Source organism: Euphorbia lathyris, chromosome 9, assembly GCF_963576675.1.
Source record: "Euphorbia lathyris chromosome 9, ddEupLath1.1, whole genome shotgun sequence".
Taxonomy (NCBI): domain Eukaryota; kingdom Viridiplantae; phylum Streptophyta; class Magnoliopsida; order Malpighiales; family Euphorbiaceae; genus Euphorbia; species Euphorbia lathyris.
This window is the reverse complement of record NC_088918.1, coordinates 10,774,020-10,801,913: the sequence shown is the minus strand read 5'-3', so window position 1 is coordinate 10,801,913 and position 27,894 is coordinate 10,774,020. Positions and strand designations below refer to the sequence as shown.

The following is a 27,894-nucleotide window of genomic DNA, read 5'->3' as shown; positions in this document are numbered from 1 at the left end:
GTCTCATCGAAAACCATTCGGTTGAACAGTTTCAGATCTTATTTCCCAAACTTATTTTGAACCAACACAGAGATTATTACGGTCTATATCAAACAGTCACAATTTCTGATTTTAGGATCGAATGGGGATCCAATTAATGGTTTTTATTTAGTTCAGATAAATGATTTTGATAGTTTAGAGTCCTAATTAACTTTGAAACTTTTAGTTTGAGGAGCAAAATGGTGTAATACCCAACATAAAATGGTCCAAATCTTTGTTATTCTAAAATATTATTATAATTGTTAGAATATAGGCATAATATCCATTTGGCTTTCTAAACTAAGGTTTCAAAATCAATTAACACCTTAAACTATAAAAATCATCAATCAGAATTCTGAGCTAATAAAAAATCATCAATTGAGTCCACATTCTAAACAAAAATCATCAATTGAGGTCTAATGGAATATCATTCGATTGAACAGTTTCAGATCATCTTTCCTAAATCCATTTCAAACCAACACAGAGATTATTACATACTATATTAAATATTCACAGTTTCTGATTTTAGAATAGAAATAGGATTCAATCGATGATTTTTGCTTAATTTAGAGATCTAATTAATGATTTTGATAGTTTAGGATCTTAATTTACTTTGAAGTTTTAGTTTAGTAACAAAAAAAAAATATGTGTAATGCCTAGAATATAAGTATTTTTTGAAAGTATTATTGATAATAGTTTTTTTAATGAATTATTAATAAGAGTTAAAAACCAAACTTGTATTCTTATTCATTTTTGAAAAATATAAAATAAAGGGTAAATAATTTATTAGTCCATATCTTTTTACCTAACACACTGTTTACTCTGCCCGATTTTGAAAAACACATTACAAGATTCCTATCTTTTATCAATATTAACTCTTTGGTCTTTCTGTCTATTTTTTTTAGATTTTTAACCGTTATATTTGACATAAACAGACAGATAGAAAATAATAGAATAACATGTTTATTTTGTATCATATTATGGATGCCTGAAAGATAAGATATGTTCGGTTAAAAATCTAAAAAAAAATAGATATAATGATAAAAAAAAATTAATATTAACAAAAAATAGAAAACTTATAATGTGTTTTTCAAAACAGAGAAATTAAACCGTACGGTTAAGTAAAAAAAAACTAATAAATTATTTACCCTAAAATAAAAATAAGTATCCATGTTTGGAATCCTTGCGTATAAAAAGGGACCAACCACAATTCAGCACAGGGACAAGACCTTTTCACTTTGCATCTTGTCCATTTTATAAGCAGATAACTTCTTCCTCTCATATATCTTCATTTGCAGCTTTTCTCAAAATCCATATGTAAACCAGCTTCTTCAATTGAATCTATATGATGGAATCCGAAGAGAAAGAAGATACAATGTTATGGATTTCTCCATCCTATCGTAGAATTAGAATTGAGAGTCTTGGAAATTTTGTAAGTATTTTCTCTACTTTTATTCATACTTATAACTCATTTATGTTTCGAAACTCTGAATCTGTTTGATTTATCTGTTGTTTGATGTTACGGTTTGCTATTGAAAAAACATAAATTCGTTGTTGTTAGAAAAAACTCATTTGCTTTTCATGTATAAAAAGACAAACAATAATTTTCTAACCAAATACCTAAAATTTTCGGTCGGTAAAGAACTTAGGTTCTTTCACTTGTAGTCATATGATCAATTTTTTTTTCTTTTACATTAATTGTTAAATCTTGGCAAAAAGCATTAGTAGCTTCCTGATCTTTCATTGTTTGGTTCGTTAAGTTTCTGATCTTTTATTTGGATACATTAAACGCCTATGACCAAAAAAATTAATTTTAAACATAAAATTCGGTTAACGTATTGTTATTCATTGCATATGCATTCAAAATTTGTATTTTTTCACTGTTTGAAAGCTATTTTGGATATGTAATGTGGCTTGTAGGAAAACTGTAAAAACCTTAATTCAAACTGTAAAATTATTTCTTTAATAATTTCAAATACAAATGAAATTAATAACGTATTTTAATAAAATCAGATGTTCATAACTTACTAATTTGGTCATAAAAGGCTTAATAAGACCAAAAATAAATGATCAGGTGTTTAATATATCTAAATAAAAGATTTGGAGTTTAATGAATCAAAAAAATGAAAGATTAGGGCCCAATGATGCTTTTTGCCTTAAATTTTTTAATTAGCGGAAATAATTGATAATTTTGTTTATGGGGTTATTTTATATAATATTAAAATAGTAAGAATAGTGTGCTCTTAGTTTAGAGAAACTAAAATATACTATTCAAAAACTAATTAAACTATAAATTTTTATATGTTAACTATTAGTTTAAATTTTTAATTCATGATATTGTATCAGAAATCAAGAGTTTAAATTATGAGCATCTTATTTATTGACTAAATTATAGGATATGGCAATTTGGACACTCAAGCTAATCTTCAGGGCCACACTAGCATTATAGCACCGCGTTGCACTCTTTGTCAGTTATCATCGAAATTTGTCCTGGTACAATGATCAACCAGCAAATATCCGTTAAGAGGATTTCGGCATCTCATCCCACCCTATGTATAGTTGTTCGATTTGGTATGTCTCGAGCAGGAGGAGGATGAGACATTTCAAGATTATTATGAAAGATGGATGGTCATGTTACAACGTCTTCGAGATCCTCCAGCCACATCAACAATCATTACTATCTTTTTGTGTGGAGCGCATCCCATGTTTCATGGGTTGATAAGGCTTGGCACACTCAACTCCTTCGAGCATGTCCGCCGAGTAGGGGTCCATATAGAAAGGCTTATAAAGGAAGAAGAATTGGGTTTAGGAACAGACAACAGCAACGCCGCCAGCAGCTTGATAAAAAAAATCTTTCTGAAAATCAATTGATAAGAAAAAAATTTAAAAACTTATCAAATATTTACACTTTAATTAGTAAATTTTAAAGAGGTCCTTATTGTTTATTTTGGATAGACTTCTAAATTGTTAGGACCGGCCCTGTTCAAACTTATTGTTTTTATCTCGGTTAATTTTATACTACTTGAAAATGGAGTGTTTTGAGACTAAGCCTTTGGTAAAAAAAAATGGTATTTATATTAGTCACATATTCTTTAATCTATGGAATCTTTATTATTGTTATTCATCCTAATGAATTGGGAGTCTTTGGAAATTTTTGTAAGCAATTTCCTATTTATTGTTTTAATTTTATTTTCATGCATGTTAGAATTGTTTGTAATGAAACCGGGTATTATCTGATCTTAATGGAACTATTCAAACCTTGTGTAAAAGAATTTGGGATGAGTATGAGATTTAAAAAATTTATATGATGAGTATGAAACGAGTATGAGATTATCCCTTTGAGTACCCAGTATCCGTTAGGATAATAGGATTGGTAATTCAAAAAATAATTGGATATAAGATTGACACTATCTGTTGTCATCCCTACTTCTATTTGTATGTATTGGCATGATTCTATGCTTTTAACATTAGGAAAAATTTAGTCGATAGCTTCCAAAATGTTGTCATTTTTACCAATAGTAAGAACTATATCGTTTTTATAGATTTATACTGGTTCGACCTTCGGCCTACGTCTAGTCCTCACAATACCTTCTTCTAAACTTTAATCCACTATTGAACTCTTTCGGAGGTAGATAACAAACATTTTACAATATAGCCTAAGTTTAAGTAAGGTACATTTCTTTACTACAACATTCAACTAAATCACTGTTTGATGCTTATAATCGAAGCAATAAAAAGCGCTACTGATTTTACAATTGAAAAGATTACACTTTTGGATGACAAATGTATTTGAACTAATCTCTCTCAAATTAATAACACGGATATGAATTAGCTTTCTGTTTTTGCTCTTTGCTATGTTTTCACTATTGCAATGTATCTCATTTTAAGCTTGATGATCGGTTGTGAATATTGAGCTTGAACTTGGGTTTTATAGGTGGAGCTTTCAAACTAATCGTTTAAATCAGAAGGAGGTTGTCGCGAAGAAACAACTTCTGTTCTTTCTGGAGCTTCTAATTGCTCTGCCCATACTTCCATTTAAGGAAACTAGTTGTTTCCTGCCTTCAAAAGATCATTGACTGTTGAGAGCTTCAATCAATGATCTTTTTCTGATTCTGATTCCGCAAACTGTAGGTTGGTCATTTCCATTTTGGTGATAACTGATAGAGATGAATTTCTGATAGAATCTTTTGTCTTCTGTATTTTATCCAGAACATGAAAGTCTTCTTTCTGACTTTGCTTATGGGTTTCTGGTTCTGGTTCTAGGCTTCTCGACTAGGCCTTTAGTTCTTAAGGCCTTTTTGCTATCTTTTGAATTAGCCACTAATGCCTTATATAATATTAATCACTTGAACAAAATTGTTAGTACATAAAAACATTATAATTATTCTGAATTTTAATAGTTAGAGGGGTCTAATTCTTTAATTGTAATTTTTGTTATATTCAAAACTTCATCAACATTGGGTTTCAACAGCGTTATTGTTTGATGAGGTAATCATTTCATTCATGAGAAGAAGTGGATAGACTCGGATATACTTATTGAGAAGGTTAGAATTTTTATCCGGGACTACTGTACATTAAACCTTGGCCCTGCGAAAGTATAGTATCCTCCTCCGAGCAGTATTGTCAGAATTAATTGCAATGCCAAATTTAGGCAAATGGTCATGCGTGTAGGGTAGGTCTAATTGCTAGAAATTCTACAGGCGTTGTAATGACTTATGTGGAAATTCCTATTGCTCCTTGTTTGACGGTGGAAGAGGCGGAACTTCGAGCTATTTCAGAGGGCATGCTCTTTGCCCGTGACTGCAGTTTTAACAAAATTATCGTGTAATCTGACGCAAAGATTGTGGTGGATGCACTCCATTCTAAGGCCTTTCCTTAGCTTTTTGGACAATTGATTTGGATGTTGCGATGTTTTTCATTGAGGATTGTCCAGCTCCAATTTGATATAATGTGTGTAATGACTAGACTACACTTTTGCATTAATAAATGGTACTGTTTCATAAAAAAAGGTCAAATCTTTGTTATGGTAAAATATTATTATAATTATTACAATATAATTATTCGTTGAGAGAGTTATGCATATGAGTTAAAATTCAAATCCACCTACAGCACTTTTATCCACGCATAAATATAAAGGTAAATAATTTATTAGTCTCAATCTTTTATCCACGCATAAATATAAAGGTAAATAATTTATTAGTCTCAATCATTTTATATAGTTTCTATATTTTGAAAAATATATTATAACGTTTCTATCTTTTGTCAATATTAACTTTTTGGTCCGTTTATTTATTTTTTTAGATTTTCAACCGAACATATCTTAGTTTCCAATACAGCCATAGTACTATATAAAATGACCATGTTACTCAGTTAAAAATCTAAAAAAATACACAGAAAAACCAAAAGATTAATAATAAGAAAGAATAAAGATATTTTAATACGTTTTTCAAAATAATGGGACTAAATAATGTGTTAAGTAAAAAGAAGGACTAATAAATTATTTACTCTATTACAATAAAGAAAAATAAGTATCATGTTGGTAATCTTTATGTATAAAAGGGACCAATCACATTTCATCACATAGATTGAGACATTTTCACTTTGCATCTCTTCTCCATGTTTTAAGTAGATATATAACTTCTTTCTTCCTCACTCTTTGTCTCTCCCTCATCCATCTCTTCTCAACATCTATATGTAAACTAGTTTCTTCAATTGAGTTTATGGAATCTCAAGAGAATGAAGATTCAATGCTACAATCTTAATCACATGCACCTTAATGAGCATGTAGAATTTGGTCATTCACCGTTAGATTTAGGCTTATTAGAATCCTAAAGTGGAGATTCAAAGCATCACGAGGCTTAGATTTAATAAACCTAGATCTAACGGTGAATGAGCAAATTCACTTGTTCATTAAGGTGCATGTGAAAATTCATGTTCAACGCTATGGATTTCTTCATCCTATCATAGAATTAGAATTGAGAGTCTTAAAATTTTAGTAAGTATTTTCTCTGCTCTTAATAATATTTGTGACTCGGTTATGTTTAGAAACTATGGACCTGTTTAGTTTTACTCTTGTTTGCTATTCGATGTTTGATGTTGTCATGGAGCCACTTTAACTAAAAGCTCGAGCTGATAGTTAAAGCCCAATCATATATATAATATTAATCTCCGACAGACACTATGGTTTTTGTTTGCTATTGCAAAAATAAAAATTCTCTATGGTGATTGGAAAACATTGTTTAAATGGAGCAAACAACCACCCCTATATACACATGGAGCAAATAAACACTATTTAAAAGTATTATTAGAGATAATGTATTAATCACTCCTCAAATTACTAATTCTAATGATCCTACTAGAAATTGATTATAAATATTGTCTTCCCATGTATGTCCTTAACCACGGTCACTTTGACGATATGAGGTAATGACTCAAAATTGTTATACACAACATATGCGTCTCCACCCCGTTAATCCCCGATAGGGATCCCGATTATTTCCTGTGATAATTGATTTTTTTGAATGATTTAAGTACATTTTAATTAGGTGATTATTTGTTTTCGATTTTTAGTTTTTCTTATGATTTGAAAAATTTGAAATTCTGCTTCTTCCCTAATGACCCCTCACTAGACACCAAAAGCTCAGACATCCTCTTACCCAGAATTTGAAATTTTAAGAGCATTAGACTAAGGTAGAGTATTAAATATGAAACCCAATAATAAACTACTATGAGATACTTTTGAATGTAATTAAACTCGTAATATAAGAGTTTATATTTAACTCGACAAACAATTTGGACTAAAACAATCAGCATAACACATAAAATAAGTATTTCTAAACCCAGATAGTTCAAAAAACCGTTTAGGATGGTGTAAAACAAAACAAAACCTGTGGAAAGAAAATCGTCTAATGTGATTTGGATGTTTGGGAACTTCCCAAACATCCAAACCACGTTAGATGGTTTTGTTTCTTTAGGTTTTGTTTTACAAGTGTAAACGGTTTTTACGACTATATAAGTTTAGAAATACTGATTTTATGTGTTATGATATTGCGATAGTTTAAATTGTGTTTAGTTAAATATAAACTCTTAGATTATGAGTTTAATCACGTCCAAGAGTATCTGGTAGTTGTTTATTATTGGGTTCTATAATACTCTACTTTAGTATAATGCTTTTGACGTTTTAAATTTAGCTTAATACACAAATAACCCCCTGAACTTGTCCAAATGTTGCAACTGCCCCCTCCAACTTTCAATTGTAACAACTTACCTCTCGAACTTGTCTAATTGTAACAATTTACCCCTTAAACTTGTCCAATTGTAAACTATAACCCCAAATTGCTGACATTGACTACAATTGAAGAGACGCGTGAAATGCAAAATCTGCAACGCTCGTGGAGTGTGATAATCAGATCTTTGACGTGATACGAATCCGGGAAAACGCTTTTACTGTTGCTTCAAGTACGGGATAAAAAAATTCCCAATTTGGGGTTATGTTTTACAATTGAACAAGTTTAAGGGGTAAGTTGTTACAATTGAAAGTTGAGGGGTGCAGTTGCAATATTTGGACAAGTTTAGGGGGTTATTTGTGTATTAGACCTTTAAATTATGGGTAAGGGGATGTATGCGCTTTTGTTGTCTAGTGAGGGGCTATTGGGAAGAATGAGCAGATTTTAAGACAGTTGATAACGTATATTATTTTCAGAAAAAGTTCAAGAAAAGCTTTATGAAAATAACTGTTTTTGGCCTTGTTTGACAATTAACTATTAGCTGATTACCTTTTTAGTTAGCTGATTTGATTAGTAGATTGTGTGAACTTGTTTAGTAAAACTTAGCTGATGTTTGTGTAAAATGATAAATAAGGACATAGTAAAACATTTATTTGAGGTTAAAAAGTATTAATTAGAGTAAAAATGTCCATAAAAAGATATGCAACAATAAGCTAATTGAAAAAGCTTTTAAAATTAGCTTTTTCAAAATTAGCTTTTTGAACTCAATAAGCTTTTTCAAATCTCTTTTCACACATCTTTTCATCAAACATCACTATTAGAGATTTGACTAATCAAAACCTCTAAATGACTCAAACTTCTAATTTTACTCCAAAAAGCTTTTTACCAAACATTAGCTTTGTAATGGTTGGGAGTTTCAAAGGGTTTGAGACCAGCGCATCCACTGTTTTTCTTATGCAGAACTGCCTTGTGGATCTACTTTTTGTGGTATTCACTTCAATGATTGATATTGTAATAATTACTTTTGAAAAATCAAATGTCAACAATTATTTAATTAAAATTATTCTAACTTGTTTAATCATCTAAAGAATCACTGTTCCATTAGATAATGGTATACAAGGGCTGACGAATAGCCTGTGCTATACGTAATGCAGTTCCATCCCTTAAGCCCGTTTCCAAAATTTGTTTAAAATATAATCAATCAATCATCTACTACAAGAAAAAAAAAAACTATTACTTGTTCAAATATAAAACTTGTCATCTTTAATATTAGAACCACATACCCGACTTATTTTACTTTTCCAAGACTTGTGTAAAGTACCCTTCCACATGTAACTTACTTTTTTGCAACTGATCGATTAATTAATTATATTCTATGCAAATTGAGAGAGTTATCTGAACATTTTATGCAGGTTGAGGGGACTATCGAGACATTTAAAAAATTCAACGGACTAATCAAACTTTTTAGACAAGTTCAAGAAGGCAAATGAAGTATTAAACCAAAAAAAAAAAAAACAAAAAAACTAATAGAATCAATGTGAAGCAGTGATATTTATTTACATGCTTGAAAATATAAAGTAGGCAACAGCTAAATTAGTCATAAAAGAGTTACAAAAATGTCTTATTCTTGGGTACAATCTGACTAAGGTTCATACAACTTCTGCCAGTTTTGTCAACGAACAAGGGGTTGGAGGTTGATGGTACCTAAACCATGACCACAGCCAACTGTTATTAATTTGAAATTCTTCTAGTGTGTATTGTTGAACTACAAACAACACAAAATGATAGGTCAGTGCAATTTCGGATTATCGTGTTATGATTATATATGATATAAATGTGCGTTATGATTATTATATATGATATGAATGTAAGAAAAATTATAATCATATTATGTCAATCAAATTGTCTTTTATAAATCATAAGGATTCTAACCTATTCGATTTTTGTTGGTTAAGCTGATTATCTTTCAATTCGAACATTTTATATCCGATGACCAAAAAAACCAGTTTTAAACGAGAAACTCGGTTAACATTAACATCATGGTACTCATTTCATAGCATTTAAAACTTGATTTTTTAATAGTTCGAAAGTAGGGTGTTATATGATGTGTCTATAAAGAAACTAAAAAAACTTTATCTCGAACTATAAAAGATACAATATGAAGGGCTTAAAAATGCCCTAAGATGATCAATTTGATCTTCGAACTTGGTTATCACAGTCACAGTCAAATAGGTCTAAAATAAACTTTGCATATCACTTTTATCCACAACTTAGATTTTTGGTCAAATTAATCCAACACGTGTTCAAAATCAGGAATCATATATGCATTACGTGTCGTTATCCTCTATCCCATTCTCCATCACATGCCATTTCTGGAGTAATTTGAGGAAATTGCCAAGTAGTTGACTAAATTGATACATAAATTTCTTTTTTGGACCTATTTGACCTTGCTAACATGAGTTCCTAGAAAAAGATAATATTGTGCATTTATTGATAACTTGGGGCCCTAGAAAAAGAAAGAAACTGCATATGCCAAACAAGTGGCACATTCATTTATTCTATAGGGTAAATTACATCCATGGCCCCTAAACTCTTTGCACTTATTTTCATTATGACCGATGAACTTCAAAATCGAACACTATAGCCCCTGAACTTTACATTTTACTTTACTGACATAATAACTCTAATAGCAGGTAACCTTCGAGTATAAAACCGATAGAAATGATGTTCTGAGCAACACTAATTCTTGAATTTTTTGATTTTGAGGATATTTAGGTTTTGTTTAATTAGGAGAGAGAAAATGATTGTTTAGACAAAGAAATACTAAAAAAATTTATTTAGAAAATTAAGAAAAAGTGGTTTCATGAGAATTATGTTCCCAAACAACTTCAATTCTTGAATTTTTCATTTTCAGATCATCATTGGTCATTTTGACGTGATCAACGTTGAAAAAAAGGGTCCTTGTGTTAGTAAAGTGTAAAGTTCAAGGGTCATAATGTTCAATTTTGAAGTTTAGGAGCTGTAATGGAAGTAAGTGCAAAGTTCAGGATCATGAGTGTAACTTACCCTTATTCTATATCATAAGGTTTTCAGCATTGCAATTCCAGAATCCACAACAGGGGAAAAGATAACACAAGAACAGATTGCAGAAAAACAATCTTGCCAATAGATAGGGATAAACTCCACCAACAGTTAATGAAGTTTCGGGTCTATTTTATAAAGATCACTAAACTTCATTTTCTTTCACTAAAATCTCACATTTGCTTTAAAAAAAAGTTATTCTAGGCAATTTGTGTAAAAAAAACTCACAGGAATGTTGAAGTAGCACAAAAGATAGTTGACTATATTATCATCTAAACGCCATATCGGACAATTATGTGCCACGTGGCACACACATGGTTGTCACATTTCTACCACGTTAACCACAGAAGTCACAAAAGTCAGACATGTCCGACATGATACTTAGTTGACATATACTCAATTGTTTTCAGTGCTACTACTCCAGTAAATTCTTATACACATATTGTCCGGAATGACTTGCTTGAAATCAAATGTGAAGTTCTGTGATTTTATTGAAAGAAAATGAAGTTTGGTGACCTTTGTGAAACAGACTCCAAACCTTATAACTGCAGTGCATTTTACCCCGACATGTCCAACATGACACTCAGTCGATATATAGTCAACTGTCTTTTGTGCCACGTCAATAATCTAGTGAATTTTTGTACACAAATTGTCCCAAATGGCTTCATTGAATCAAATGTCTTATATAGTCAACTGTCTTTTGTGCCACGTCAATAATCTAGTGAATTTTTGTACTCAAATTGTCCCAAATGGCTTCATCGAATCAAATGTGAAGTTCGGTGATTTTATTGAAAGAAAATCAAATTGAGTGACCTTTGGGAAACAGACTCCAAACCTTATCACCGTCAGTGCATTTTACCCCAATAGAACAATAAGAACAGAGTATTAAAAACCATGATTAAACACAAAATCTGAGTTACTGAAAGCAAGCCATACATACCTCTTCAATTAGTGAGACAAGCACAAGTGAAGCCATCACTAACAATTTTATTAATGGCATCTCTAAATTTGTGATAATCCTCAACTTTGTTGTAGACTTGATGTGAGATCCGAGCATAACCAGTAACTGAATCAACTTCCCCATCTTTTGGAGCTCTAAAATAAATTGGGACTTCAACCTCAAAATTATCCCTCAAATAGGTCCTTAACTTCAATGTATCTGATTCACTTGAAATCCCCAAAGAAACAGGTAATCCAACCATAATCATGCTTCCACACATCTCCGGCGGACACCCCAAATGAGTCCCCCAAGCTTTAACCAACATCTCCCCCATCTTCACCACAGTCTCATGATTCCTTTTCTTGATTCCCTCAATCCCACCTGAAAATAGGGGTTGGAGTGTCGTGTCATGTCATAATCGTGTTATGTGAACTATATACTCCACATGATTATATATGATAAGAGAAAATTACAAATTTAATTCTCATAGTTATTGGGGGATAACATATTTAGATTCCAAGTGTAAAACTGTGCAACGTTATCACTAACGTTTTGTAGATGGAGCAATTGATCAATCCATTAACGATATATCCAACAGAAGCCATTTCTCCTTAATTTAGTTCCATATCTGCGGCACCTAAGGTACAAATTTAGTACTATGTTTATTTATGGAGCAATTAAAGACTCCATTGACTATATATCAAACCAAAGTCAATTTCTTCTTAGTTTTTAGTTCCATATTTACGGCACCTAAGGTACAAATTTAGTACTATGTTTATTTAGGGAGAATAGATTTAGACTCCATAGATAAAGTTGTGCAATACTAACACTAAGGTATGGTTGTTAAAAGCGTAAGACGCACTAGAACGCAAGAGGATCCTAGAGCCTAGGCACCAGACGCAAGGTGCACACAAGACGCATTAAAACATCCTATTTTTAACTTGGAACCCTAAAACACAGACCGTGTAACTTCTAAATTTCTGCCTAGGTGCACCTCTGGCAACGCGCTAGGCTAAAAGAGACGGGGGCACGCCTGTTGAACAGAGCCCGCCTTTTGGCTTCACAAGCGATCTGCCTAGAGTCTAGCACCTTTTGAGCCTGAGGCGGACCTTTGATAAATATGAAATGTACATTAATAGAGCTTAGATAACACAGAAATGGAACCAAATTAATGGATGAAATTGCTCTATCTTAAAAACATTAGTACTAATATTGCATGATTTTGTATGTGTTGTCTAAATCTATTCAAGTCCAATAACCATAGCACTAAATTCTGTATGTGTAGTCTAAATCTATTCAGTTCCAATAACAATAGCATTAAAAGGATCGTGACCAACAGTTTATATCTAAATCGACTTGTCATGTCAAAAATTAATAGCCGTACCTGGAAATCTGTTGATGAATTCCAATGCTGAAGGAACTACTAATTGGGCACTATAATCTCTTGTACCAATCCAAGCACTCTCTATAGCTAACCCATTTCCATACTCATGGGAAACAACAGGATGATGAAGATCATCATTACCTTTACTACTTGACTTTCTGCAATACAAAAAAGCAACAGATGGTGGACAAAAAAACCATTTATGCAAATTACTAGTGTAGAAATCAGCCCCAATTTCTTTCATATCAACATCAACACACCCAATTCCATGAGCCGCATCAACAAACACCTGCTCGACACTTTCTTCTCTGCAAATTTGAACCAATTCCTTAACAGGAATCACAACACTAGGCATTGAAGTAACATGATCAATCACAGCTAATCTCACTTTCCTCCCATTACCTTTCCCCCTTTCTAAAGCCTTTCGAAATTCAGTTACAATTTCCTCCTTCGATTGCACCGGAAACGGCAATTGAACTTCAATCACATGCCCGCCGGCGCGAGTAACGTAAGCTTCAACCGATTTCTTAACAGCTCCGTACGCGTAATGAAGCATAACAGCAACATCGCCTTTATTGAATCTGCCTTCAGTGAAAGACCTAGCTGATTTCTGCAAAACAATTGCAGCCGCGGTTGTGGCGTTATCGACGAGTGAGACTTCGTCAACGTGGTCGGCGTTGATTAAGGATTTCACGATGGTTCGAGATTGAAGGATACCGGGTTTGAGGCCGTTGAAGTAGAAATCGTCAGGCTGCCGGAGGAATTTTAATTGCCATAGACGTTGAGCGGAAATGATTGACTGCGGGCAGCTGCCGAAGCTTCCGTTGTTGATACGGGCGATGCAGGGGTCATGGTGGGAGAACTCTGATTGGATTTCGGAATCGGTGATTTCCGGCGACGGAGATGAGAGTTTGGGCTTTTTAGCTACGGCGGAGTCAGAATCAGTAATGTTACCGTTTAAGGTGTGATTTGTGTGGTTGTTGTTAGTCGCCATGAGAGTGGTTGCTTCGGTTTGGAGAGAAGGGGAGACGGCATGTAAGACGGCGCCGGCGGAGGAAGTGGTGGATGGGGGAAGCGTCAATATAGAATTATAATGGCAAGTCCCATCTTTAACTGAATATGCTTTTCCATTGCCACTCCCTCCAATTTGTGAGATAAAGTACCTGCCAATAATATACTTCTTTGGATAAAAATTAAATAATATTAATTAATAATGATAATTTAATAATAATCTAAGCTTATTATTCACATGGACCTTAATGACCAAGTGAATTTGGTCATTCACCGTTAGATCTAAGCTTATTAAATCTAAGCCACAAGATGTTTTGAATCTCCACCTTAGGATTGTACTGAGTCTAGATCTAATGGTGAATGATCAAATAGTACGTGATCATTTAGGTCCATGTAATCAAAACCGAATCAATGATACAATCCTTCAATTATGAAATCTGTTCTTTATGACTCAAGAAAAACTAACTTTTAAAAATAACAATAATTAAAATAAAAATTTGATAAAATAAATAATAGTTTTAATATAGTGATAACAATAATAAAAAATAATAATTATAATTATAATAAATAATGATAAATTACTGAACTCAACGGATTACTGAATTGAACTGATTGTTATTGAAATTAAGTAATAAATGACAGAGCTATATCCTTTTTGGTAAAAAGGCTTTTAGAATAAAATGAGAAGTTTAAACCATTTTAGAGTCTAATAGTGGTATTTGAAACAGTTTATTGGGTTAAAAACTAATTTTGAAAAAGTTGTTTTTAAAAATTTTTTTAATTAGTTTATTGCTTCGCTCTTTTGAATAATATTTTTATCTCTAATTACTACTCTTTAACCTAAAAAAATTAACATATCTTATTTTCTCTGTCATTTTACACGAATAGCTAGTTAACTGACAAACAAAGTCATAGTAAATAATATAATTAATAATGAATAAGTTATGTTATTTTAATTATTAAAATAAGTTATTGTGTATATATTTCACACAGTTTTGATCACATGCACCTTAATGATCATGTATAATTTGCTCATTCACCATTAGATATAGACTTATTAGAATCCTAAGGTGGAGATTTAAACCATCCTAAAGTGGAGATTCATAGCATCCTGATATTTCACATAGTTACATATAATGCAGAAGCTAAAATAAAATACTTGGCAATAGTTAACAAAAATTTATTAAAAATTAGGAACTTTCGTCCATTGCAAAAAAATTGAAAAGATTAAAAAAAATTATACATTTAACAGCGAAAACTTTCGTTGATATTTCTAACTTTAATATTATTTCTCTAAAATTGCGATCAACAGTACTTCTCTTATTAAAGAAAATATGATGTTATACGTTCTTTTATTCAAGTTGTAACACATGACATATTTTAGTAACTTATTATATTAATATATCTCTAAACTCATGTATTTATCTAAAAAAGTCAATAACTATGTTATACTTTTAAAATATTCAATTTATCCTTAAACTGGTTTAAAGTAATTTGTTAACTCTTAAAATCCACGTGACAGAGTAAAATAAGATTTTGAAAAGGTTAAAATATGTATAGTTTAAGCATATTCATGGGTCAATAGATCACTTTATGAAAATGTTTTTTTTTTTTTATAGATCACTTTATGAAAATTAAAAGGGGAAAATATATACCTTTAAAGAGTCAATTGGTTATTTTAAATAAATTTAGACGGCTATTAAAACTTTTTAAAAGTACAGGGAAAATTTGACGTTTTTAGACAAATATTGGAGATAAAATATACTAAGCCTACTTTAATCATATAAACATAGTTTTAAGAACCGAATTGGAGCACTCGGTCCAACGGAAACTGGTTATAATTCTAAACCAAAGGTGGTTCAGTTTTTAATCTTTGAAAATCGGTCCAAACTGCTCAACCGTTAATAAGATTGAAATATGATAAGTATGTCCAGTATTATAAATTGGGTGAAAGATATGTAAGAGGATAAAGAATTGAGGACAACATATTTTCTTTCTTCTTTATTCTCCTCTCTTACAAGCACGTGTCCAATGGACGAAATAGATGGCTTGAGCATTTATAATGACGGTTCCAATGGGTGAAATAGATGGTTTAAGCATCCATTGACCATTAATAAAATGTTGGTAAAAAAATATGGAGAACCCATCGTAAGTTATGTACAAAACTTTAATTTTTTTCTCCAAAAAAAGCCTAAAAAAATCCCAATTGAGCATCATATATTACGAAGGAACACTCCAAACACTTCGATCGGCCAGTGAATCCTAAATTTGTTATTGATATGATATAAATGTAAAAAAAAAAAAGAATATTCAATATTTTGTGTCCAACATGTTTGTGTAAATAGTATAATCATAATAAAAATAAAATAGAAAATAAAATAATATTGTAATAATAATGAAGAAGTAAAATCTGACCTTTTTAAGATTTTAATTCGGTGCATTTTGATTTCCACAACCGTCGAAAATACAAAGGTATTAGATTTTATAATAAAGTTCAACCACTTTGAATCAATATATTTATAGCATAAACATTCAATAAATTGACGGAAATTTCTATAAATTTATTTTGTATTATACTTAAAAAAAAACTTTGTATAAATTATTTCATATTGATTAAATAGCTATCTATTCTTTTAATTTTAATGAAATAAACTACTGAATTTTTATATATTATTCTAACTTTTCTTTATTTGTTGCACTTTTTAGACGTATTGTTCGTTGTTTAATATTTGTTGTTGTCGGTTAATTTTTTTTTCAAAATAAATTTAAAATGAATAACCAAATAAATATTAAGTGAATATGAAATTGTTGATTTATCATTTATTTTTGTTTTTATAAGTAAATTTTTCTATTTGTATATAATATTTTTAGTCTGGTGATAAAGTTTAAAAAGAAAAATATGAGTATAGAAAAATTTTGGAGAAGAAAAATTATTTATTATTCCTATATTTTCAAAAACACATGGTAAGGTCTCTAACCTTTTTCTCAGTGAACTGTTTAGTCCTTCCGTCTGTTTGCTAGATTTTTTTACCGTTTATGACTTCGGAAATGACTAAATTATTCTTTACTATTTACCTTCAAACTTCAGAAGAGGAAATCCAATTTAGAAAAAGAAGCTATTTGTATGGAGAACAAGAAAAAGAACAGACCCAATGCTTATGAATTTGAACGATTAAGAAGAAAATCAAGAAGAATAACATTCAAAGTTGATTTCAGATGCATTAGAGTTTAAAAGGAAGGGAAAATAAAGGAAAATAAGAACGCAAATCCAAATTGACTAACAGAATCTTCATGAGAGTCTAACAGCAGGGACTAAACAGTTCACCGAGAAAAACGTTAAGGACATTACCGTGTGTTTTGAAAATACAGGAACTAAACAGTGTGTTTTATCAAAATATAGGGACTAATAAATTAATTACCCTTTTTTTTGGATCAGTATAGTTGACTTACTAAAAATTTGAACAATTCAAATAAAAATTAACAGTTGATTTAAAAAAAAAAATAACCGAAGAAATTCCATACTATATTTAAAAAAATTCATGAATAAATAAATATATCTTGCTATGATTCACCTAAATATATTTCAATAGAATAAAATAAGGCTATATTTCAATATGTTCATTGCGTTAAATATTAGGATAAAGTTCAAATAAAACTCATGTGGTTTCACTAATTTTTGGATAAAAGACTGTGGTTTACTTTTTGTCAAAACGATGGCTGAGGTTTTCAACTTTAGCAAAATAAGGATTTTTTCGATTGATACTATTAAAATCACCTTTAACAACTTCAAAAATGACATATTTTAAGAACTACTAATACTCTAAGCAACTTTAATTCTTCAACTTTTTTATTTCGAGATTATTTAGATGATGTTTGGTAAAGAGAGAGAAAGTTAATGTTTAGAGAGAGAAAGTTCCAAAAAAGATGATTTTCTAAAATCGAAAATGTAGTTCCATAGAAAACATGACATTGAACAACTTTAATTCTTGAAAATTTTCATTTTGAGGTCGTTAAAGATAGTTTTAATAGCATTATTAAAAGTGCGAAACCTCAGTCCTCGTTTTGACAAAAAGTAAACCACAGTCCTTTATCTGAAAATTAGTGAAATCACAGGGGTTTTATTTGAACTTTCCCCTAAATATTATTAGGATAAAATAAAATAAAATAAACTTATATTTTCCGATTTTAAAATAAGTTTGGGAGTTAAATCAATTTAAGCTCAAAAATATATGTGAATTAAGAAAAATTATGTCCGACACGTATAGAACACATAATAAGACCCATATGATGATGTTATGTATACACGTTTAATCTCGTATTAATAATAATGTAGCGTAAAAGTGAAATGAAATAGCGAAATTTAAGATTGATGAGAGGTTTTCTATCTTAAGACAGTCCGGTTAAAACGAAGAAAGAAACGGAATTCTCACTATACCTCTTATTACCCTGTAAGTATTTCAGAGCTAGGAAGTAAGCGTAGGGGAAAATAGGGCTTGGAACTAAGCTAAGGTATTTCCTTCTTGTGATGAGAAATATGAATTTCACTCGTGGAACAAAGAGAGAATTGGTAAAGATTGGAATCCACAAGCTCGAAGCAAAGAGAAAGCTCGGCCCAATTCTTATCTCTGTTACCTCAATCTCTTGAGCGTTTCAAAACTAACCTCTATTCTTTACTTCGAGCTTGTGGATGAGAATTAAGCTCGGTCCTGTTGTTATCTCTGTTACAGTAAAACCTCTATATAAGAATACACTTGGGACCGAGCTATTTGTATAACAATTGGGAGGTTGTTACTAAATAGAGTTTGGTTATAGAGGTTATTACCAAGTTGGGGCCGATTTTTTTATAACAAAATAGAGATTATTTCTATATATAGTATTCCTATATAGAGGCTTTACTGAACCTCAATCTCTTGAACGTTTCAGAACTAACCTCTATTCTTTACTTTCCTAGCTCTATTTCAGAGCTAGGAAAGTAAGCGCATGGGGAAATAGAGTTTGGAACTAAACTAAGGTATTTAGTTCTTGTGATGAGAAATATGAATTCACCCGTGGGACAAAAACCGAATTGGTAAAGATTGGAATCCACAAGCTCGAAGCAAAGAGAAAGTTCGGCCCAGTTATTATCTCCGTTACCTTAATCTTTCGAGCGTTTCAGAACTAACCTCTATTCTTTACTTGCTTTCTACATTACAATATTACATATACAAAGTAAAGACTGCGAAGGAAGCAGCTAACTATCCTTTCTTACATTACGTAATTAAAAGTTGACTTACTATCTAATTCTTTATCTTATCGGTTGACTTTGTACAAGCCCTATTAACTTTTTCAGCGTAACCTCACTTTTACCCTAGACTTCTTCCCCTAAATTATTTATCCAAATTATTTAGTGCAAAACAAATATAAATGGACATTGTATTTTTTCTTTTTTTTTAAATGGACATTGTATTAGTCCATTTGAATGTCCGAATAGTAAAATTATTTGATAAAATAGTGAATAATTAAATATGATTATTAGTGGAGGAATTAGGTAGAAAAAATAGATAAATTGGATAAATTAATAATTATGTGCAAGAAAACTCCAAAACTTAAAAGGTCAGAAGGCAATAACAATGGTGGGAAAGGGTCCCACCAAACATCAAATTGATATATTCAATTCCTTGACGGCAATTTTGTTTATAATTAACAAATTATTGATGCTTTAATCTTATCTTCCATGTCACTATTAAGGATATTGAAAAAAACCGAATCCGACCACAATAATTAATCCAACTCATTTTAGTCTAAACAGTTCGGTTTTGGTATTAAAATCCAATGTTTTAAAAATCGGATCGGATGTCGAATCGGATTGATATTTAGATTAAGGGTCAATTGGTTTAACCGGTTGATTCGGATTAGTTGAACCGGATGACATCATAAATAATATATATATTAATTTTATTTAAATTATAAAATTTACTAAGAGTTTAAAATTTTATTTTATATATGTTTAAAATTTAAATACTTTTTCCAAAAAAAAAATTAAATACTAAAGTAACTTTGTTTATATTGTAAAGATTAATTAAGTTTTTAATAATATTTATCATAAAATATAAAAAATCAATAAAATTTTAAATTTTAAGTACCAGTATAATACATGAGTATATAGTGTTGTTTTTAATCACAAGTTGAGAGCTAACTTAGTGGTAAGATGAACATAGTGGTTCCTAAGGACCTAAGTTTGAATCCCACCTTTAACATATTTATTTTTTTAAGTTAAACATGTGTGAATAAGGGCTTAGGTTCGAATCACACCTTTAACATATTTATTTTGTAAGTTAAACATGTGTGAATGTAACCAGACCAAACCGCTCAATTAGACCGGTTCACAGTTGACCCGACCAGTTTAAGCGGTTCAATCCGATTTATTGAACATATTAAGAACCAACATCAATCAGACTGGAGATCTGACCGGTTCACGGTTGAACCGGCCGGTCCGATCTGGTTTTCATAACATTGTTAAATTCAACATATTGGAACATATTTTCACTAGTGTCATTTGGTTTTATTTGGGCCGTGGGTTTGGACTCGATGTAAGAAACACTATAGGGGGATATCGTCTCTGGCGTCGGATCTCCGTCAACCTCTGGACCAGCTGTCGAGACTGGTTTAAGCGATCCATCATAGTCCACTAGGGACTAGGAGAGTTAGACATCCGACCTTCGCTAAGGGAGGCGGATGTCTCTGTTCGAGTGGAATCCCAACGGACATTTTGGGTGGGCTCATAGTGCGGGTTCTTTCTATATCGACGTTTAACCACAGTATACCCTTTTGGGACGGATTACGGATATATGAATTGACGAGATGCCTGATGTTAAAAGGAGATAGACCCCTTCAGATGGTGTTGGCTGGCCAAGACTCGGAAAAACCTCGGCGCCACACGGTACTTTGGCTCGGGCTCCGACATTGTCACATAGCGGGACCACACGGTGCTTTGGCTCGGGCTCCGACATTGTCACATAGCTGTTAGTTAATAGATATTATTGTTAGATGTTTACTGTTGCAATAAACTGTTTGTTTATTAGCTATTTTTTTTAATAAAAAAATAATTGAATAAAATTAATCAATAACCAATGGGCTTACAAGAGAATAAGGGATAAAAGAGGTTACAATTAGAGATGGAGAGAGTAACTCCAATTTTGCAGCTGCATCAGCTTCTTTATTTGCCTCCCTTAGGACAAAATGAAAACTACAGTTAGGAATACTGTCAGCAATAGTGCGACAATCCCTCAAAATAAGTCCCAAACTCGAATAATCATCCTTCACATCTTGAAGTAACGAGTTTATAATCAATTGTGAATCTCCCTCTACACACACATCAATGTCACCTCGTTGTTTGATCCAACTGAGTGCTTCACGGTAGGAAATTGCTTCTGCAATTGACGGCCGGACTGCCCTTGGTAATGCTTCAAAGTGTGCTCCAATGAACAAACTATGAGAATCTCGAATGGTAGCTCCAATTCTGAACTTGCCGCCAACCCCCCAAACGGATGCATCAAAGTTTACTTTGATCCCCGACATTGGTGGACTCCAAAAATCCTTTCTGTTGTACCTGCATTAAACTGGTTGTTGGTATTTATTTGGACATTCCGCCAAGAAAGTAGAAACTGTGCAGCTCGATCGGTAATTTCCAAGGGAACGAATGTGCGCCTCTCCCACACAGTTGGTTGCAGCCATGTCAGATGAACCAAAGGAGTATGGTCCTTACTGCCATCGTCTCAGGTGAGGCCGTCCGTATGTAAAATATCTATTATAGACATGTTTTAAATTAATCAATAAATTAATTATAAAATAAAAAATGTAATAGATAAATTAATAAAAATAATCATAATAAAAAAAATTAAAAATTAAAATAAATTTTTATTGAACGTAAGCAAAACCTTGTTTTCCAGCAATGATGTTATAGAAATAAAAATAATATTAAATAAAGAAATATATTTTATGAAAATAAGAATATAATTTTTATCAATAACGAACAACTACAAACAGTTGTTCATAAAAAGCTCCAAAAGAAGTTTTTCGTGAAAAGCTCCGAAACTCAACTGTTTCCATAAAAAATGTTAAACATGTACACCTAATCAAATGTTACATTTCTTACGGTTTGAAGTGAAACATCAAACGCTCCTCCGAAAAGCTGAAACAAACACCCCTTACATATTTCCAATAGTGTCATTCCTGAGTTTTTATATTAAGCTCATGTTTTCCATATCACTTGAAGAACATCCAATTCACATTTGGATACGTGTATTGTGATCTCATTTAATAAATAAAATAGTGAAATTTCTTATAATATATATAGATCCATATATTACAGATCCTAAAATATATATGGGAAGTCCTCCATTTGACATGAAGAATCACTTACTTCTAATAATTTTTCATCATTCGGTTTGATTTAATCTGCAACTTTTCTTCATTTTTTTTTCTTAATTGTAATTATTTATCTATTGAGATTAATTATAAAACTAAAATTCTAGATATAAATTCATAAATGTTAGAAAATATATTCTAAACTTCTAATTTATAAATTCTAATCCTCAAATATATTAAAAATACTGATTTTACTAGTTTGGATATAATTCAAAATTATTATTTAATATAATTATTGATAATTTTTTAAAAATGAATTTATATATAAATTTCTCAAAATGTAACTAGCAGTTAGATTTGTTTGAATGTTTAGCCGGCACAGGCCCACAATGGGCCGAACTTAGAAAGGGTTAAATAACAAGAAAATTACACAGTAAATTATTTTGGAATTTATTTTAGGGTTATTAGTCCCCTCATTTTTACCTAACTCACTGTTTAGTCTTCTATTTTGAAAAACATATTATAAAATCCTTATCTTTTATCAATATTGACCCGTTGGTCCTTCTGTCTATTTTTTTCTTGATTTTTAACCATTATATTTTGCATAAACGGACAAATAGAAAATGATAGTGTAACATGACTATTTTGTATTTACTATGACCGTCTTGAAAGCTAAGATATGTTCAATTAAAAATCTAAAAAAACTAAATAGAAGGACCAAATGATTAATATAGACAAAAGATAGAAACCTTACAATGTGTTTTTCAAAATAGAAGGACTAAACAGTGGATTAGATAAAAAGACAGCGACTAATAAATTATTTACCCTTTATTTTACAGTCAACTATCCTTTTTTTTTTAATCTATCATCATATATTTTAAAGTATCAGAATCTCTGATTGAATTATTTCACTCATCCCTCTCGTAAAAATTTAATAAAAATATAATTTTAATTGACAAAAAATTAATTTTGTATCTTATAAAAAAAAAAAAATTTGTATATTTTTTCTCCTTCATTTAGTGGTAGAATTTTTTTGAATTTTAATATTAGTATCGTATAAAATATTCACATTAATATTAAAATCAATTAACCAAATAATTTTATTAGAATAAAAATATTATATTTTTATTAGAAATATATACATAATGTTTAAAAGGGACAAAGTACTAAAATATGCCTATGATTTTTGAGAAAGTATCAATTTAGGTTCCACATATAAAATAATACCAAAATAGGTTTAACGTTTAAAAAAGGGTACCAATTTAGACCTCGATAACGGAACATGATACGTCATTTATATTACTCCGTCAAGTTCTATTAATTGTACAGAACTTAACGAAGTATTATGAATGATGTTTCACCTTCCGTAATCGAAACCTAAATTGATACCATTTTTTAAACGTTAAGTCTATATTGGTACCATTTTATACATGAAACCTAAATTGATACTTCTCCAAAAACCATAAGCTTATTTTGGTGCCTTATCCCTATTTAAAATTATAGTTTTTAATATTAGTATCGTGTAAAATATTCACATTAATATTAAAATCAATTAACCAAATAATTTTATGAGAATAAAAATATTATATTTTTATTAGAAAAAGATCCAAGAAATATATACATAATGTTTAAAAGGGACAAAGTACTAAAATATGTCTATGATTTTTGAGAAAGTATCAATTTAGGTTCCACATACAAAATAGTACCAAAATAGGTTTAACGTTTAAAAAATGATACTAATTTAGACTTCGATAACGGAACGTGACACGTCATTTATATTACTCCGTTAAGTTCTATTAATTGTACAAAACTTAACGAAGTATTATGAATGACGTATCACCTTCCGTAATCGAAACCTAAATTGATACCATTTTTTAAACGTTAAGTCTATATTGGTACCATTTTGTACATGAAACCTAAATTGATACTTCCCCAAAAACCATGCGCTTATTTTGGTACTTTATCCCTATTTAAAATAATAGTTTTTAAGTGCATAGTGTTACATAGAAATGTAGATACTAATAAATTATTTACCCTGTAATATAATTTAATTTAAAAATATATAAAAGGTGGACTTGTTTGGGATAGGCTCCGGATTTGATTTTCTAAATCCAAATTCGATTAAATTTGATAGCGAGCTAGACTAAACTTGGACCGGGTGTTTTTAGGTACGAGTCTAGCCCCGGCTCATAAACAGGTCTAAGAACAATCGATTATTGCAGCTAAGACTAAACTTGGACCGGGTGTTTTTAGGTATGAGTCTAGCCCCGACTCATAAACAGGTCTAAGAACAATCGACTAATCGTTTGTGCAATACAAATCACACGACACAGGAGTTGCAGGAAACAATCATGATCATAAACATAGGGAATGTACAATATGATATAATTCATGTCCTAGAAAAAGATTGATAGATGGTTTGTGATGAACCACTAGTTAAGTTTGTCATAAGCAACTATGTTCTGGGGTTCACATTCAGGGCTTAAGAGGCGAACCAGGAGAGCTGTTGTTGAACTCGTAGAAATAGCTCCGCAAGTAGCCCATCGAAGACTCCTAGGAATTGTAATTCTAGGACCTGCAGAGACATTGCAACCATCAATATGATATAACAAAACAAGAATCCAAATTCATCCCAAATTCACTAAGCAAATTATTTTGCATGGAAACCGAAAAGGACACCGGGAAACGTTATTTGTAAGAAAATTTAGCTAGGAAGCGGAAAAGGACATGAAACGCGGAAACGCTAGTGAACATAGCTAAGCAACATCAGCCTTGTTAGTCTGATAACGGAGAGACAATTGGCCAGTAGACCAACTGGCTCAAGTATTGACACAGTTCTGAGGAAATCTCGGTGGAGAGTATTGAATGGAACATATCAACCCAGGATATTTTCATGGGTGCTAAATTGATATTTCCCCTTCACCGTTTGGGAATTCCCGTCTCTTTTTAGTTCGACTATATGGGTAGGATTGCAATGGTTATTCTTTATAAGATCGTTTTAAAATCTGCATCCATAAAAAGATGTGTTTGTGAACTTTTTGTCGTTCCATTTTAGTCAATCTCGGCACTTGTAAAACAGTTTCTTTTCTCATTATTAATCCAACTGAACTATCGACTATAAATTATATATTCACTTCTAGGAATAACTGCAAACACACCGATTTAAATTTTTGCAAGCAGAGAAGAACACAATTCAATAGCCATGGGAACAATGTAGACATGTTCATAGGATACGCAGCGCTCTTCTTGTTGCTATAGTTAGTTATTTGTCATTCGGAGAAGCAGAAGGAACAAGCATCTCTCTAAGCAATGAGATTCTACTTAGTGCAAAACAACCAATTTTGAGTTCAATGAGAGTTCCTTTGTTAGTCTTGAAGATTCCGAAGAGAATCAGAGGACTTCGGAATCTTCAAAACTAACAAAGGAACTTATATTGAACTCAAAATTGGTTGTTTTGCGCCAAATAGAACCCATTTCTTAGAGAGGATGTTTGTTCTTGCTGCTTCTTTGAATGGAAAATAACTAACTATAGCAACAAGAAGAGAGGTAGCCTAGAACATGTTACATTGTTTCCATGCCTATTGAATTGTGTTCTCTCTACCTGCAAAAATTTAAATAGGTGAATATAACTTTTGGGGAAAATGTGTGCGTTTGCGGTTATTCCTATTAGTGATGATACAATTTATAGTCGACAATTTAGTTAAATAATGACAAAAGAAATTGTTTTATAACTGTCGAGATGGACTAAAATAGAACCAACGGCAAAAGGTTCACCAACACATATTAAAACGATTTTATAAAGAACAGCCATTAAAATCCTATCCGTATAGCCGTGGAGAACAATGTAGACATGTTCATAGGCTACAAAGCTCTCTTCTTGTTGCTATAGTTAGTTATTTGTCATTCGAAGTAGCAAGAACAAACATCCTCTCTAAGCAATGAGATTCTAGTTGGCGCGAAACAACCAATCTCGAATTCAATGAGAGTTTCTTTGTTAATTTTGAAGAATCGGAAGAGAATCAGAGGATTCAAAGAAACCAATTCATGTTTGAATCCTCTGATTCTCTTCCGATTCTTCAAGATTAACAAATAAAACACTCATTGAACTCGAGATTGGTTGCTTTGCGCCGAATAGAACCCCATTGCTTAGAGAGGATGCTTGTTCTTGCTGCTTTTTTGAATGGAAAACAACTAACTATAACAACAAGAGGTAGCCTAGAACATGTCTACATTGTTCGCATGGCTATTGAATTGTGTTCTCTCTAACTTTGACACTCATGACATCAAGATTGAGTGATGCTTATTCGAATTCCTTCATACCTAACTTAAATCAACACAACAAGCAAGTTGGTGCCTTTTTTCACAAGATTTAATTTAATAACAGAAACACTCCGGGAAGAGATGATTAACTAACTTAAACAGCAATAGCTAAAGGCAATACAAAAGCTCAATTTGTAACAAATGCTCCCAAGAAATCAATTGCAATTCTCTAAATATACACATAAAAAGCAATGAAACAGATACAGTAAACATACCATAATGCAATCTACAAAGAACCCAGAAACCCAATGCTCCTCCAACAGTAAAAATTCCTGCGGTTTGCCTCATTAATCTGGAGCAAGGCTTACAATCCGACCTCATTAACTCGCCATCCGAGAACCCAAGGAAGCGTCTTAACGCCATCTATCCCTAAATCTGCCATAATCATATATCATGGTGATAACATTGTTAGAGAAAGTCAAATTAATGTGCTATTAAAACCTTAATAAAGATAACATAAAATCTTCCAGTGTGGCATTTTGTCGAACAGTTAGGTAACAACTAAACACACAAATCAAAATACAGCTTAAATCTGCCACAATCATATATCATGTTGATAACATTGTTAGGGAAAATCAAATTAAAGTCCTATTAAGCTTCTACAATAAAAATAACATAAAAATCTTTCAGTGCAGCATTTTGTCGAACAGTTATGTAGCAACTAAACAAAAATTAAAATACACAGTAAATCTGCCCTAAGCATATATCATATTGATAACATTACAAGAGAAAATGAAATTGAAATGCTATTAAGCTTCTACCATAAAGATAGGATGAATATTTACAAAACAGAATTGAAATACGTAGTTTTGTTTCAACAAATGACCAAGGAATCCAACTTTGGAGAAGGAAAGGTGAATTCTCTTATCGAACGTAATATGCATAGAATTGCTTCAATTGAGCATTTCATCGAACAGGTAATGTCCATAAAATTGCTCCATTTATGCATAAAATTGCTCCGATTGAGCATTTCATCGAACAGGTAATACGCATAGAATTGCTTCAATTCAGCCCATCAAGCAGGTAATATGCTTAAAATGGATTCAATTGACCATTTCATCGAACAGGTAATATGCATAAAATTGATTCAATTGAGCATTTCATCGAGCAGGTAATATGCATAAAATTGATTCAATTGGTCGTTTCATCGAACAGGTAATATGCATAAAAGTGAACAGATTTTCGAAGATCGATTGAGAAAGAAAAGCTAACAAAATAAAATTACCCATTATTCTAGTATTTCAGGAAAAAAAGAACAAACAGAAAAGAGAAAAGAGAGAAGATTGTACCTGTTTTGGCACTCAGAACCGTATGAAGTATCGGTGAAGAACCCTATTGAAATAACTCTTGAATGGCTTGTTCGCTTATTTATAGACTCTGGCAACTGAGGTCAAAGATTGAAGTTTGAAATTTGCCGCACTAATTATGCTCCATGTCCAACCGTCAAATTGAATCTACGAACGGATTTTAAAATTTCAAATCACTCTGGTTCTATTCCGGTCAGCAAAATAATCAGCAACTGAATTGAAATTTTATTTTGGTTCGGTTTATTTAACAATCTGGTTTGG

At 31.5% G+C, this 27,894-nt stretch overlaps 2 protein-coding genes across 3 annotated transcripts; both read right to left on the bottom strand.

Annotated features, from left to right (window-relative positions):
- Nucleotides 1-8,755: 8,755 nt before the first annotated feature.
- On the bottom strand, nucleotides 8,756-13,795 carry LOC136205828 (probable L-cysteine desulfhydrase, chloroplastic). 2 transcript variants are annotated; one of them, XM_065996633.1, is made up of 3 exons: nucleotides 12,650-13,795; nucleotides 11,266-11,646; nucleotides 8,756-9,009 (listed from the first exon to the last, which is right to left on the bottom strand). In XM_065996633.1, exons 1-2 carry the CDS (start codon nucleotides 13,641-13,643, stop codon nucleotides 11,270-11,272), a joined length of 1,371 nt encoding a protein of 456 aa, XP_065852705.1. In that variant the 5' UTR covers nucleotides 13,644-13,795; the 3' UTR covers nucleotides 8,756-9,009; nucleotides 11,266-11,269. The 2 variants fall into 2 exon arrangements, with proteins under 2 accessions (XP_065852705.1, XP_065852703.1); XM_065996631.1 differs by having other exon boundaries at nucleotides 8,756-8,948; nucleotides 12,650-13,787.
- A 10,547-nt stretch (nucleotides 13,796-24,342) lies between these two features.
- Nucleotides 24,343-27,847, bottom strand: LOC136206431 (uncharacterized). The gene is made up of 3 exons (XM_065997485.1): nucleotides 27,616-27,847; nucleotides 26,542-26,701; nucleotides 24,343-24,581 (listed from the first exon to the last, which is right to left on the bottom strand). The coding sequence occupies exons 2-3, from the start codon at nucleotides 26,687-26,689 to the stop codon at nucleotides 24,439-24,441; spliced, it is 291 nt and encodes a 96-aa protein (XP_065853557.1). The 5' UTR covers nucleotides 26,690-26,701; nucleotides 27,616-27,847; the 3' UTR covers nucleotides 24,343-24,438.
- Nucleotides 27,848-27,894: the final 47 nt, after the last annotated feature.

What these genes read in the sequence shown, in the direction of transcription:
- LOC136206431 (XM_065997485.1), bottom strand. Translation starts at nt 26,689, where the DNA reads ATGGCGTTAAGACGCTTCCTTGGGTTCTCGGATGGCGAGTTAATGAGG. An exon ending in TCTTTGTAGATTGCATTATG is followed by an intron (nt 24,582 to 26,541) that starts GTATGTTTACTG and finishes ATGTCTCTGCAG; the next exon opens with GTCCTAGAATTACAATTCCT.
- LOC136205828 (XM_065996633.1), bottom strand. Translation starts at nt 13,643, where the DNA reads ATGGCGACTAACAACAACCACACAAATCACACCTTAAACGGTAACATT. An exon ending in ATTCATCAACAGATTTCCAG is followed by an intron (nt 11,647 to 12,649) that starts GTACGGCTATTA and finishes CCCTATTTTCAG; the next exon opens with GTGGGATTGAGGGAATCAAG.